We start from the raw sequence: 16,142 nt of genomic DNA, 5'->3' as shown, positions 1-16,142 counted from the left end.
CTGTGGTAGATATAAAAGTCCAGAGGAGAGACAATAAAGTAGACAGAGGGACAGATACAGTTTATAAACCCTGTATAAAATGATAAAACTTCTATTCTGAAAAGGGTTCCATGGCTATGATGACCATGCCACCCCTGGGCAGTGTACAAGAGGTAAGAAGGATGGGGTATAACTGTGCATACTCATCCTCATTGAAGTAGCCTCTCCCCCAGTTGTTGTCAAGGGTTCAGGTAACTACAGATCCTGCTGTCATTGTTATGGAAAATAAGAATAGATTCAAATTTTGGATTAAGATTTGTCATCTAGTAAAAAGGTTGTGTGCAGGAAGAACATTATGTGGGCACAGACACAAGACGGAAAGAAGAAAATTGACAATGGGTTTCCTTTAGGTACATTAAGTTGCTAGACAAGCCAATCAACGCAAAAAACAGCAACGCTAAACTTAAAGAGCGATTTGTAAAGTGTGCTGATAATTTCTTTCAAAACAGGTCATAGTATTTCTTTAGAGGAAATAAAACATAAGTGTCTATCAGTTTGTAGAAATGTCTACCTTTTCTCTATATAATATGTAGATCTATTTTTATAGGAGTTAATTTTTCTCCAAGATCTTATTAAAAATAGAGATCCTTTCCTTTCTTCTTTCAAATACTGAATAGAATCTATGAGATTGGGGCTCAGTCTTCTCTATTTTTAACAAGCTCTCCAGGTCTTTTTAGTATATTAAAGTTTGAGAAACATTCTTCTAGACTTCATTAACAAAACCACTGAGACTAAATACTTTTCATGGAAAAAGTTTAAAGACAATCAAAGGTAAAATAGTGGAATACCAGGTCAAATTTAATAGTCACGTAGCTGGAGGACTGGCAGATCACCAATGAGATTTCCAATTTCCAATATCATCAGCAAAGGGACAATTTTAAAATGAGACTTATTACCATAGGTGGCAGCCTGATAAAAATGTCTGTGAAAGGGTAGACATACTCAAAACTTAAACACTTGTATTAATTCAAGAGTTACTTATTGAATATCAACTACATGTTAGGTGCTATGTTAGGTACTAGGATTGCAGAGAAAAAAGTTGTTCTCCTTAGAAAGCTCTTCATATAATAAAATGATTATTAGACTTCAGTGGGAATACAAATTACCTTGGGTACGTGTTAAGAATGCAGATGGTCAGTATGTGATCATGAAGAATACTGGTCTAATTTGTAAAAAGAAAGTAAATAGACATTTATAATGTAAGTGGTAAGTTTTAACAGATATACAGATATATTATTTGATCACTGATGCAAGCCAACATTGAGAGGTAAATATCCTTGAATTCCTGAATGAAAACCAGTAATTTTCTAGATGATGAAAGGTAGGGAAGAGCATGGAACATGGCATTGAACAGTGAGAAAGTGTGGTGTATATCAGGCATTAAAGACGGTTTGTTTCTATCTGGAATTTAAAAGTTGAGAGTGAGGCATAATGGACATGGGAATGGAGAAGTAAACTAGATTATGAAGAATCCTGTATCGTAGAGTTTTCATTTCACCCAGAAAAAAGTGGTGAATCTCTGAGGTATTTGAAGTAGTGAAGTAGAGGATGACTGCATCAGGGCTGGGTTTAAGGGAAAGCATTCTCATAGTAGCTAATGAATGGGTTGAGTGGGGGTCAGCATGAAGCAACAAAGACTGTCAGGAAGGCTAGTTAGAAGACTGCCATGATCATTCAAGCAAGAAATTTGAAATGCCTGCTTTCAGATAGTGCTGCTGGGATGGAGAAGAGAGAAGGGAAGTATTGTTAAAGTAATTAAATTCATGGAATATGGAGAAAAGGTGGGGGATGGGAAGAAGAAAGTAATGTGAAGGATGACTCTGGGTTTCTGGTTTGAATCTACTCATTTCATTTCCTTGGTAATGGTATTTCCTCTTTCCAGTTGGGAAGACATTTCTTTTGCCATCTCAGTAATTAGTAGTTTGTACTTTAAGCAGCTATATCCTTTCTTCAGTGCTTATTATGGTTCCAAATGCCACTATGACAAACATATCTCACTAAAGAAGATGCTGCCAATGCTATGCTCACATTCCCCAAGCCCCTCCAGAAATCATGTGGAGTCTTTGCGGACAGTTCCTGTGAAAACCAAATGCTTCTTACTTCAAGCTGTGGTGAGGGCTTCTGTGTGAGGGCTTTCTCTGTGCCCTGCAGTGTGTCTGACTTGTGCTCAGGGTAAGCCAGAAGTATCCGTGAAGTAATAACCCAGGAGCAACCCTCAACCAGTGAGAAATGGAGATTGGGGTTAACTACTCATCCTAGCTTTCTAGCACTGTGATGGATTATCCCCAGTAGGATTCCCTTCCCTGTCTAACTTTGTCACACCCTCACCATGTTTCTGGAATCACCTCCCAAATAAACTATTTGAATCCAAATCCTTGTCGCACAGTTTGCTTTGGGGAAAACCCAAATTTAGTTACTCAGTTCTGATAACACAATTTTATATATCTGCACCATTTTATATATGTGCAAACTAATGTTTGGAGGGGTTAAATAAATTGCCCACATCACTTAGCTCCTGGATTCAAATCCAAAGCCTTTGGTTTCAATATTATGCAATAGCGCCAGTCTCAAATTCTAAGATGTAAACCAGGCATCACCAACTGCGGAATGAAAGCCAGAGATAGTCTGTCAAGCTCTTTTACACAACATTGAAACTGACCATTATTTTCAGATTCCAATCTTTATTATTATAAAGGCTGAGCCTGAGCCTTGCCTGCCAGCATGTTTCCTTTCCCTTACTGAATATGGTAGTCATGTAGAATTTAGAAGCTGGGCAAATCACTCTTGAATGAGATGAAATGCAACGGCATAATGGCAGAGAGTGGTATGATAGATCAATTACTCTTTTTTTCTTAAGATTTTATTTTTAAGTAATCTCTACACCCAATCTGGTGCTAAAATTTATAATCCCAAGACATAGAGTCACATGCTCCACCAACTGAGCCAGCCCAGGTGCCCCTAGGTCAACTACTCTTAACACTTTGCTCAAGTTGTCAGGTTCTCTGAGTACTTTTATGGTTTAATTCCTGGTTAAGAATTTAAATTTTAAATGAGTGATGAAAGGAATTAAATTTTAAATGAGTGATGAAGTCATTAAAAATAATATATCTAGAACTCAGCTACAGCTCATATTTTCCTCTCCTTCCGTATAATGTAAATAACTCACATCGAAGGGAAGTATCAAATAAGGACATGCAAAATCAGAAGGTCTAATCTCAATTCCTTCACCAATTAGCTATGTGCCATTAAGCAAATCACCCAACTTCTCAAAATCTTGGTTGTCATCTATGAGAAGAAGGCTCTTTCAAGCAATCTGATCTGCAGGCTCCTTTCTAGTATTAGCATTTCTATGGTTCTATCCAATTCCTGAGTTAGAGTTGCTTAGATGAAGGAGCGTGAGCTTCACATATACTAGCCCGCTTTCCCACTCCCTACACATATTTTGCACTTTCCCAAATTCATGCCTTTCTCCTTTGATTTTTTCTATCTCTAATGATTTCTCTTCTCATAAAATTTCAACCCAACTTTTAAAATTCTTTGTCTTAATGACTGCAGAAATAATTGTGCCCTCCTCAGAATTCCTGAGCATTTATTATCACACCACTCATTCATATGGCACTTAGCACTTACAGCAAAGGAAAACTCTGCACAAGACATTACAATAGGCACAGAATACAGGATTAATTGCTATAGAAGTGGTTTTGACTGTAGTTCTCAACATGTGGTGGACAAATCACATGGGGTTCTATGACTATTTCTTTCTCTCTTACTGATCAGACCCACACGAGTATGTCATAATACTCCAGGTTGAATATAATTAGTATATAAATGAACTCAAATACTTACACAGGCCATAATTCACAAAATGAAGCAGTGCCTTTGCCATAAAGTAATGAGTTCAGAGGACTCTGACAAAAAGGAGAGCTCAGGTCCCACAGAAAGGGGGCAGCAATGCCTTGGTTGTGAAGGGGTGCAGCATCTGTGACACTAAAATGTTTGCTTCTTTAAGAGAAGTCAGAAGTCAAGAGTTTTTGTTCTTTGTTCATGGTTTTTAAATTTTTCAGTTTTTTAAAAAATTTTTGAGAGGGAGAGCGCACATGTGAGGGGTGGGGAGGGGTAGACAGGGAGGAGGGAGATAATGCCGAGCAGGCTTCACGTTGTCAGTGCATGGATAGCTAATAAGGTTCTGTCCCACAAATCGTGAGATCATGACCTGAGCCGAAACCAAGAACTGGACACTTAACCAACTGAGCCACCCAGGAGCTCCATCTTTGTTCACAGTTTTTAAATGTCAAAAACAAAATCAAACATTTAAGTATATCTCCTGTAGGTCTTATTTAGCTGGTAAGAGGTCTCTGGTCTCTGCTCATCTATTTCTCAGCCCACTACAGCGTGGCTTTTTTCAGTGAAATTACTCTCCCAAAAGGTACCAGTTACCAGCTTTGTGACCCAAACAAGTAACTTAACTTGTCCCTGAACCAGTCTTTTGCCTACATCACAGGATGTATGAGAAGTAAGTGAGAAAATATCTATAAGACATAGCACACAGAAATATGCACAAAGCAGTCCATGCATGTTTGTTCCTGCTATGCTTGAACCACACTGCAATCTGGCTTCCTCCATCAACATGGTACAGCTTTAAACACCTATTGGGGCGCCTGGGTGGTTAAGCGTCCGACTTCAGCCAGGTCACGATCTCACGGTCCGTAAGTTCGAGCCCCGCGTGGGGCTCTGGGCTGATGGCTCAGAGCCTGGAGCCTGTTTCCGATTCTGTGTCTCCCTCTCTCGCTGCCCCCTTCCCCGTTCATGCTCTGTCTCTCTCTGTCCCAAAAAAAATAAATAAACGTTGAAAAAAAATTAAAAAAACAAAACACCTGTGTGCCTCTTTCTCTCTGCCAGTGCACTCCTCTCCCCTCACTCTCTGAGTTTTAACTCTTTGAAGAAAGTGCCTTCTCAAGCTGTGTGTAGATTTCTTGATGGTAAAACTATCCTAGCTTTCTCCCCACATTTAAGAATATTTTTAAAACACTAAAAATATTTTAAAAATAGTTTTAAAATATTAAAAAATATATTTCTATTCTTGGGGCGCCTGGGTGTCTCAGTTGGTTAAGTGACTGACTTCAACTCAGGTCATGATCTTGCAGTTCACGAGTTCAAACCCCGTGTCAGGCTCTGTGCTGACAGCTCAGAGCCTGGAGCCTGCTTTGGATTCTGTCTCTCTCCGTCTCTCTGCCTCTCCCCCACTTGTACTCTCTTTCTGTCTCAAAAATAAATAAAACATTTAAAAAAATATATGCATATATATATTATTCTAGAAAATTTCAATCACATACAAACATAGAAAGAAGAGTATAATCAACCCCTCAGTACACATCCATCCTCAACGATTTTCGACATATGCCCAATTTTGTTTCATCCACACCCTTACCAAATCCCTGCCCTCCCACCATTGCACACAGAGTGGATTATTTGAAGCCAACTATAAATATAACATCATCTCACTTGTAAATACTTCAAAGTTTATACAGTTTTGTAAGGAATGTGTAGGAAACAGAATGGTCTTGTGTAAAGATTCTTAAGGGTGATGGGGGAAGGGAAGGGCAAGGAGGATGGGACACACAAGTAATATGTATTCCTAAAAGATAGGGATTCTGCTCTTTTCAAGTAGAAAATCTCTGAGCCAATACTAAGTAGCTGAACAAAAAACATCTATGGGCAAAATCTGGTCATAAGGCCATAAATTTGCAACCTTATCTATAAATAATAGCTGTGGAGAAGGACAAATAGAAAGGGTTGGATTCATAATAGAGTCAGGTTAAAGGAAGAAATTCTTTCTCCTTTGTTGCATCCACACGACTCCTGAAACAGAATGCTATGGGCACCAGTGACAGTCGCAACAAAGTTTATTACAATGAGAGGCAAGGCCGACCGATCGGGACCAACACTCTTGATAAGAGTGTGGCTCCGAACAGCCGGGGTACAGAGTTTTTAAAGCCGATCACATCGTTTTATCATTATCTGGGAACAGAACAGAGAAACAGTTCCCAGATGAGTTAGAAACAGTTGCCAGACGAGTCAGAAACAGTTATCGAATGAGGTGATTATTTTGGACTTTCTGCCGCTAAGTTGCAACCAGTGGATCTCCTTGACCTTGTCTCTGATGCTCTTTTTTTGAGCTTTTGTTTCCTTCATTGGTAAAGCCTGATTCACAAGACTATGAAGTATGATTTACAAGAGTAAAAAGCATGGCTGTTATCTTTTGACCTTCATTGTCAGAACAAAGTTGTTATCTTTTAAGCTAAGTGTTAGCCCTACACTACAATTTAACCCTTACACTATTACCAGGTAAATTTCTGAGTTTAGGGAGTTTTCTACCTTGTATTTGTATTTCTCATAGTTAGAAGAAAATTTCAAAATGCATTTTGCATAAATCTTGATTGACAATGGAAATGCTATGACTATTTTATCATATTTGTCTCTAAAGATTTCATTTTATTAGCCATCTATTATACTTCCATCCAGATTACTTCAGCTTAAAATAGATCACTAGTCTTTCGCAGCTATTTAGTAACTAAGAGCAATGAATTAAATTCATACAACAGTTCAGAAAAGTTCACATCACCATCAGTTCAGAACATCTGATTCACCAAGTATAGATTATTTAAAAAGAATGACCAGAAGTTAAATATCACAAATAAGATTTTTTTGTCACCGTTAAATGTCTGAATTTTAAACAGATTCTTGGGCTGGTGGCTCATATCCATCAGCTTGTTCAACTTTAGCACCAGTCTCACTCCCAGTAGCTTTTCCAAAACTACTACCTTCATCATGAAGCTCCATGAGCTTTCCCAATTCAAAGTTAGGTTTTGTCAGCATTTTTACTTTTCTAATGAAGACATCATGGAGTGGATAAATAGACTGACAAATCTTTTCTATGTCATTTCCGATGCTGTCTGGAATCAATTTATTGACCACTTTTTTCAAGTCATTTGTCTGCACCTCTTGGGTCATGATTTCCATCATCTTTTTCCAAATTTGGTGGATTTGTTGGTGGTGAGCATAACAGGTCTTCCAAATCTGAATGTTGCGTTTAGTAGTAAAAGCAACACAAAAGAGATGAAGCAAATAACCATTGGCAGTCTTGACACTAACAGGAGCTTCAATCATGATCTGACATTTTTTGACCATGGAGCACATTTTGTCATGGGTAAGATCCATGCCACAGAAATTAGGCAGTTTTTGCCTTGAACATCTTCAGTAATTAGCTTGAACTTTCTAAATGCAACTTCATCATTCTGCAGATCAGCAAGGCTCACTTCGAAAACATGACCCTTAAGGTCATCGGATGCGATTTTGGTTGCTTGAGTTCTTGTGACTAGTGTTTTTCTGATATTTCTTATATTAAACATAGCTGGCACTTTTACATCACACCAACCTTTCTTTGAAAATGGATCAACCACTTTCTTCTTGGCTCCTTTTTTGCTGCCTTTCATAAGGCGCTTGGTTCTTGCTGACAACCAGGGAGCCAAAAGTGCTATGTCTATTTTAAATTCATCCAATCTGGCTTTGGACATCAACATTCCATTAAATGTGCCCTTGTTGAAGTTACCAATTTTTCCAAGTCCAACTTAGTTGACTACTTCTTCTTACTTGGTTTCCAGGACAGCATTTTCTCCTGGTTTTCCTTCTACCACACTGGCAATACCATTTTTCATGCCCAGGATTTGGTCTTGCACTTTATTTTTGTTTACACACACTTTTCCTAGTTGATTTTATCTGGTTAAGCGGCTTTAACTGCCATTTAAATACTGATGGCTCTTAAATATATTCCTAGGCTTCACTTTTCTTTGAAGCTTCACACACCCACACACATGTTTACACATACATACATTCTAGAATAACTTTTATTAATATAAAGGATATGTTGCACAAAAGTAAATAATAAAATAGATAATATTCCTTGTTGTAAATTCCATATGGCATTTCAGTTTTTGCAGAATTCTTTCATTGATTTTTGCTAAACCTTTGTATCTGTATTTAACTTATGGTTGCAACTGATGAGTAAGCGAAGATACAATATGAATGTTGGCTAATTCTTTTCATTATGCCAATAAGTGAGATGACAGCTCCAGTATTCCATGGATACTAGAATTCCCTCTGTTCCTGGATTATGCCAAGCTTATTTCTATTTCAGGTCTTTTGCATTTCCTCTTCCTCTTCTCTTCTTCAGTTCTTTACAAGACTGGTTTTTTATTCCAGCTCAAGTGTCACAGAGAGGTTTTCCCTGACCGCCTTAACCAAGAAGCTTTTCTTACTTCAGCCACTCTCTATCCCAGTGTTTTCCTTTATATTCTTCATAGGGATTCTGCAGTGATCAGTTCTTAAGAAGCAAAGTTTGTTTCTATATGTATTTACTTATTTGAATGAATGATTCATGCTTATGGCAAAAAAATTCCAAACAATGAAAAAAATCTATCCAGGGATTTCCATTCCAGGAAGATTGAGTAGATGCACTTTCCCAATTTATAACTAAAAATTCTGGGCATAATATAAAAAGCAAACATATGAGAAAGCATATCAGCTAAGACTTCAAGATCCAATGAACAAACAACATGGTGATGAGTTCCCTGGGTTTTCTTTTTGCTGAATATATCCCAGAATTGGTGCTAGTGAAGCCAGAAAGCCTGGAAATACCAATGGGCACCTACAGAAAAGGACCCAGCAAAAACTGCTCCTTTGAGCCAAAGGACCAGGAAAATGGCAGCCAACAAAGGCAGAAAGCTTTTGGGAAATAACCAATTTTCTATAGAAGAAACTATGGCCCCACTCCCAACCCTGCCAGCAAAGACCAAGTGGAGCCTAGACTTTATCCAATTATAGCTTTATCCTCCTAAAGGCTGCTCTCTCAATAGACAAAATTTGTTAAGATACCCAATGATATAGTTGTCCTCACTTCCTTGGACCCCTCAAAATCACCCAACCCAAGCCGAGTCTTTTCTCATACTCTCTTTTTAAGAGAGTACCCTCATGATGTTTGAAGGAAGAAAAAAAAATAAACAATTAAACGTGGTTCAACTACAGGTATTTTTGGTACTTTTTGGCTGAAGAGGATTAATATTGTAAAGTAGCTGCAATCTCCATTAGTATTATTATTTTTGTTGTCGTTATTTCAAATTCAAATTGATCATATGTTATGTACACTTCTCTGTACTTTTTTTCTCATTTAATGATGCATTCCAAAAATAGTACATGATAGTATCTATAGGTATGTTTTATTCTTTTTAACAGGTTTATAATAATTCCATGCTATGGATGTAAACTAATGTATTTAAACTGTCATCTGGGGGTGCCTGGGTGGCTCAGTCTGTTGAACATCCAACTTCGGCTCAGGTCATAATCTCGCAGTTCATGAGTTTGAGCCCCGCATCGGGCTCTGTGCTGACAGCTCAGAGCCTGGACCTACTTTGGATTCTGTCTCCCTCCCTCTCTGCCCCTCCCCCCACTCACACTCTGTCTCTCTCTCAAAAATAAATAAGCATTAAAAAAATAAATAAACTGTCATCTGTTCATGGACAGTTAGTATTTTTCAAATCTTTCTCTCTTCCTTTTTTTTGAAAGACAACTTTTATTACTTTTATGTACAGAAGATTCAATAGCGTACACTTAGCCCAGTTTGGTGGCCAGTTTTAGCCTTTGCCTTTTCCAGCTTGGCAATGCCAGCCACTGACTTTGGACCCAGGACACTGCCTCCCCACTGACAGCAGATCTCATCATATCTGTTGTCATAATTGGTCCTGATCGCTTCCACCAGCTTAGCCAGATCTCCTTTGTGTTCAGAGTTAACCTGTGTGAAGATGACAGTGGTGCAGGTCTTCCTGTGACCAGATACCCCAGCCTGGCCTTCCCCTTGATAATACAGTAGGGAACCCCCATCTTACAATATAGGGCAGGCGGGAAGACAACCATCTCCATGGGATCCACATCATGTGCAATCACTACCAGTTGAGCCTTCTTGTTTTCCACCAAGCCGGTGACAGAATTAGCCCCTAGAATACACAACCAGCTTGCATAAGGACTACACGAGGGATGCTTGGTTCACAAAAGGAGCTCTACTATGGGCCCAGCTATGACTCAGGGTTAAAAAGCTTGAATTTTACTCTTCACAGTGATTCCATGTGAACCCATCTTTTTCTTTTGTAAGCTGTAACGAATAGCTTTGCACATACTTTATGTACAAGTACACCTACAGAGCAATTTTTGAGAAGTAGAAGTGCTTCTCAAGTGTATGTGGATTTAAAATTTTGATACATGTGATCTCCAAAGTTCACCAAAAAGGTTGCCCTAAATTATCTATCAACAATGTTTAGGGAAACCCTGCTCATTCTCCATAGTAAGTTTGTAATTCCAAACTTAGATCTTTGCAAATGTAACAAGTGAAAATTTGTATCTCACTGCAGTGTAAGCACTGACCTTATTTTTAAAGAAGCTGAACAAGTCATATGTTTATAAGCTATTTGTAGATCTTTTTACATGAGCTGTCTTCTCATATACAGATGATGCTTGAACAACACAGGAGTTAGAGGCACCACCATCCCTCCCATTCCCATGCAGGCAAAAATCGGTGTTTAACTATTGGCTCCCCCAAAACTTAACTACTAATCACCTTCTGTTGTCCAGAAACCTTATCAATATAAACTATCTATTAACACATATTTTATATGTTATATGTATTATATACTGTATTCTTATAATAAAGTAAGCTAGAGAAAAGAAAATGTTATTAAAAAACCATAAGGAACAGAAAATACATTTAAGGTATATACTGTATTTATTTTTAAAAAATCCACATAAAAGTGGACCCCAGAGTTCAAACCTGTGTTATTCAAGGGTCAACAGTATTCTAGGTTCTGTTATAATATAGAAACATAGTATATATTACATAATTCATAACATATAGTACATTAACATTAAAACATATAACATGTTATACAACATGAAATCTTTGATTTTCGTATTGTACATAGTATTTTATAGTCTGTGGAATTTCCACCTGCAGAGTTTATGTATTTCCTTAGCCTATTTTATGAAAACTATTATTGTGATTTTTAGCTTCTTTTATCTACATTCACAAATTTACCTTTAATATTCAGATATTGACTGGTTTAAGCCTTAAAGATAACTTTTTCAGTGTTTCCTTTCTCTTCTAGTTAGCAGTTCCCACATTTTGTTCTTTAGTCAAAATACTTTTTTCTTTTTGTTTAATAGCCCAATTCATTCTCCCTCCCTCCCTGTTTTCCTTCTCCCCCTCCTCTCTTTCTCTTCATATCTAAGCTGTTGCCACAGTAATCACTTATATAATTAGATGCCCCGATTCTGGGAGGAAGAAGAATTTTTCAGGAACATTATGATTTATTAAAGGAACCATTATTTCCTTCTTCCTCTTGATGTTGTCTGCTTATAGTATGTAGGTGGTAGCTAAAAATAAACCTATTAATTTTCACCTCTACATTGTATTCAGGAGCATGTTTAGTGCCTCATTACTAATGAGAATTCATCAAAAAAAAACACACCCAAATCTTTTGTTTTTGACTGTTGTGATAAGGACACTATTTGTATTCAAAGACATCCTATGAATCTATAAACATGAGTATCTAAATACGACATGTTTGATTTTAAAAAATATAAGGCCAGACAAAGAGGTTATGAAAATTCATCTTTAACCAAAGCTTGCAAAAGCTGGTTACCAGACCATGGCCACCTACTAAATATTTTGATTTGAAGAATAGACCTGAGATTAATAAATCATCTTCAGTTTTATGCAGTGCTTCATAGGAAAGCTATCAATCCATAAAAGTAACTCAAAATGCTAGAGAGCTTACTTTTAGGTGGAAAGCAGCCTCTTAATAAGGACTTATAGATTCTACTTCATTTTCATTATATTTCCAGCATATTTTTGTTTTGAATATTTTGCTCTTTCCTGTTAGCAGTATTGCAGTCTACCTGTGTTCACTTCTGGAAGCAGGAAGTGTGGATAATCCTAGCCCTAAATGTGACTATAAGCACTATAAAGAATAAAAGGAGTGTAAGGCCCTTAGCTCTGAGCACAGGAGGTATTATTGCTCAGAGGCCAATGCTTTGGAACCCATTCTGGCCCTTCTACACTGCATTCCACATGAAGTGAAGAGTTCCAGGCACCTTAGGAAATATATCCACCTGAAGGATAGCAAAATACGCTACCACAAAATATGCCTTTTTGACATAAAAAGTATTTTGAAGTGAACGCAACTAAGAAGAAACTAAGAAGAACTAAGGGTTCTCTCTACCCTACCCCTTTTCTGCCTAAAGGCAGGATACAAATTCTCCTTTTACCAGAAAAAGACTCTTATTAGCTCAGAGATGGCATTAAAGGAATCTGCAAACAAACCTTATTCCATTAGTTTCCTTCCATATATTCACCTGCCCACAGTTTGCTGCCATTGGAAGCCTAAATTTGCTTTCCACTCTCCTGTCACAAATTTACTGTTCTTTGTTGAAGATGCCATATAAGCTGGAATTCTTTTTTTTTTTTTCATGTTTAACAATCTTTAATTCAAATATGAAAGTTCAATACAAGCCATTTGTAGGGCTTGGGACTTGTTCTTTTAAAAACAAGAATGGAGGAATGCAACAAAATGATCCTTCCACTTTTTTTGCAGAAACTTTCGAGGAAAGGATAGATCATAGGGCTATAAAGATCCATTCAGTCATACCCACTTTCTCCCCCTACCAAGTCTTTCACCCGTTCCATAATAAGCTGGAATTCTAAGTCACCTCTCTGAGTTACTCGTTTTTCCCTGGGTATCATCCACATATAGAAGAGGTAAACATGTTAATAAAGTTCTGTTTGATTTTCTCTTGTTAATCTGTCTTTTATTACAGTGATCTCAGACAAGAACTCAGAAAGGTAGAGGAAAATTATTTTTCTTCCCTCATAGACCCAAAGCTCATATACTCCTTCTAGACCAAGCTCCAGATACTTGGGCCTCAGAACTCCCCACCCAAATGTCTCTAAGCCTCCCTTGAGGGCTTTTGCATAGCAAGGACAATGCCATTGGAGTACACAGCCCAAGCCTAAAAGTGGCCAGATGGCTGCTATTTGCCAAAAATAGGAGTGGAGCTTGGATTTTCAAGCTGGCGTATCCACCCATGTACACTGGAGGCCCCTCCTGGTATGGGACAGAGCTGGAAGAAGAAAGAGAAGTTTGACTTGGTCTGGCTCTTCCAACATTCCCAGGATTCAATGTGGAACACCAAGAATTCAGAATTCTAATTTCAAACCTAAACTTCAGTCATTATGAAGCTATATTTGTCAAAGGAGGAGGACAGAACATATTTTATTTAACAGCTTATTAGCTTGATTTATAACTTTAAAATATTTATACATAAGGTATATGACACCTCATTTGCACTAGCCCCTACAGATGTTAAGGAAGTGCCTAGGTTCCTTATCCTTCACTGGGTTTTTTATTCTGACTCCAGATGATTCTATTTTCCAAGCTCTTTGTGGAGGGTAATTTCCAGCAACTCTTTTTTTTTTTTTTTTTTAACATTCATTTATTTTTGAGACAGAGAGACAGAGAGAGACAGAGCATGAGCGGGGGTGGGGAGTGCAGAGAGAGAAGGAGACAGAATCCGAAGCAGGCTCCAGGCTCTGAGCTGTCAGCACAGAGCCCAATGTGGGGTTCGAACTCACAAACTGAGAGATCATGACCTGAGCCAAAGTCGGACACTTAACCAACTGAGCCACCCAGGAACCCCTTAATTTTTTTTTAATGTTTATTTATTTTTGAGACAGACAGACAGACAGACACATACACACACACACACACACACACACACACACACACACACACACACACAACGTGAGTGGGGGAGGGGCAAAGAGAGAGGAAGACACAGAATATGAAGCAGGCTCCTGGCTCCAAGATGTCACCACAGAGTTTGATACGGGCTCGAAACCACAAACCGTGACATCATGACCTGAGCCTAAGTCTGATGCTGAACGGACTGAGCCACCCAGGCACCCCTCTACTCCTTTTTAAAGGGGAACTAACATTTATTGACTGTCATATGTGAATACTTTATATACATCAGCTAATTTAATCTTCATAACAACTCTGTGAGTGGAATCCCTATCATAGGGATGAGGAAACTCAAAAGGTAAAGTTGCCGATATTTCAAATCTAATGGAACAGCTGACTGGCCTCATCAAGCCCTCTACTTTACCTCCAGTCATCCTTTCCTCCCAGCTCTTGACTTTTATTGGATGTCCTTACTTCGTATTTTCCTAAGGAGGTGGAGAGAAAGTCTGTGAAAGAACCTAAATTATCTTCTATTTCACAGTCATTTAGTTCCTTCACCCTACTTTTCTTTATCTTTCTTCTCTTTAAATAATTCTCCACCTTTGACACCAAGATATCAAGTCTTATCAACTTTCTCTTCTCTTCCCTCAGTCCCATCTTCAACCTTTACCTTTCCACTGGCTTCTCCTCTAATAAAGCATTTCCTATTCTAAAAGAATTTTAAAAACAACCTTCTTTCACTTGTGAATATCTTTATTAATTCCTTAATTTCTGCTTCTCTTCACAAATTTCTTCAAAGTGAAGTTAATTCTTACTGCTTCATCATTCCTTAACCTTTTACAATCTTGACGATTATCCTTAACTCTACAAAAATTGCAACCAAATGCCTTGTGAGAACCTAATATTTTTGATGGATAAGTTACCTAGTAAAATGCATAAAGTGCATTAATTTTAAGTATGCAATTAGATGATTTTTACATGTGCATACACCCTTCAAACCACCATGCAGATCAAGATTTGGAACATTTCCAACACACTCTAAAGTTCCATTTTGTTCTTTTTCAATAAATATCACCACTATTACCCCATTTCTGCCTGCCCAGAGGTACCCACTGTTCTGAATTATATAAATATTGATTAGTTCTGCCAGTTGTTGAACTTTATATAAATGGAATCATGTGCAGCATACTCATTTGCATGTATTCTTTTGTATCTAACTCATTTCACTAAAAACAATATCCACGAGTATCAATCTTATTGTTGACGTTACCGTTAATTTTGTGTTTTTTTTTCTTTATCACTGGTAGTATTCCTTTATATGAGTATACCTCAATTTTTTTCTCCTTTTACATGTTAATGAAAATTTGGGATGCTTTCAGTATGGAGTCATTATGAATAAACCTGCAGTGAACATTCTCGTGTAAGTTTTTCTGGGTGAATATACCACTACTTTTGGATTCATACCTACAAATGAAATTGCTGTGTCATAAGGTAAGTGAATTTTTAACATTTGTAGAGATAGACACTTACAAACTGATGTATCATTTTACATTCCTATCAGCAATCTTTTAAGAGTTGGTCCACATCTTTTGCCACTATATGATATTGTTAATCTTCTAAAAATTTTTTATTTATTTTAATATTAGCCATTTTGGTGTGTTTGCAGTAACATTCATTGTGGTTTTTTAACTGATAAGTCAAATCTTTTATACAATGTTCTTATTAGGCTTTAAGACTTTTTATAATTGATTTGTAACGTTTTATCAGATATATGTGTTATAAATGTTTTCTTACACACTTTCACTTCTTTTCATTATATTTTTTTTAATGTTTATTTTTGAAATAGAAAGAGAAAGAGACAAAGTGCGAGCAGGGAAGGACTGAGAGAGAGGGAGACACAGAATCTGAAGCAGGCTCCAGGCTCTGAGCTGTCAGCACAGAGCCCAACATGGGGCTCGAACCTATGGACTGTGATATCATGACCTGACCTGACATTGGATACTTAACTGAATGAGCCATCCAGACACTCCGTCTTTTTACTTTTCTAGTGGTGTCTTTGATGAGCAGAAATTTTTAATTTTGAGGATGTCAATTTATCAGTTTTTATTTTTATGATTAATGCTTAAGTCCTGTTTAAGAAATCTTATCTGTCTCAAAGTCATGGAGATATTATCCTATGTTTGCTTTTAGAAATTTTAAAAGATTTTCTTTCACATATAATTCTATGATCCATCTCAAGTTAATTTTTGTGTTGGTGAGAGA

At 37.4% G+C, this 16,142-nt stretch overlaps 1 protein-coding gene, 1 non-coding gene and 1 pseudogene across 2 annotated transcripts; all 3 read right to left on the bottom strand.

Annotated features, from left to right (window-relative positions):
- Positions 1–6,768: 6,768 nt before the first annotated feature.
- LOC124509846 (40S ribosomal protein S3a-like) lies at positions 6,769–7,619 on the bottom strand. Its single transcript, XM_047076456.1, is given in 2 exon segments — positions 6,769–7,271; positions 7,274–7,619. Coding segments are annotated over 2 exon segments (849 nt in total).
- Positions 7,620–9,702: 2,083 nt separating this feature from the next.
- On the bottom strand, positions 9,703–14,537 carry LOC124509834 (60S ribosomal protein L7a-like; annotated as a pseudogene).
- On the bottom strand, positions 10,165–10,233 carry LOC124523505 (small nucleolar RNA SNORD36). The gene has a single exon (XR_006965002.1). It is a non-coding gene; the product is annotated as a small nucleolar RNA SNORD36 (small nucleolar RNA).
- Positions 14,538–16,142: the final 1,605 nt, after the last annotated feature.

The sequence above is a fragment of the Lynx rufus genome, unplaced genomic scaffold, assembly GCF_022079265.1.
Source record: "Lynx rufus isolate CCGP_SWC_20201006 ecotype Redwood Valley unplaced genomic scaffold, mLynRuf1.p SCAF_1, whole genome shotgun sequence".
Classification (NCBI taxonomy): Eukaryota; Metazoa; Chordata; class Mammalia; order Carnivora; family Felidae; genus Lynx; species Lynx rufus.
Note: the sequence above shows the minus strand (reverse complement) of the source record. Positions and strands in the feature narration are given on the sequence as shown.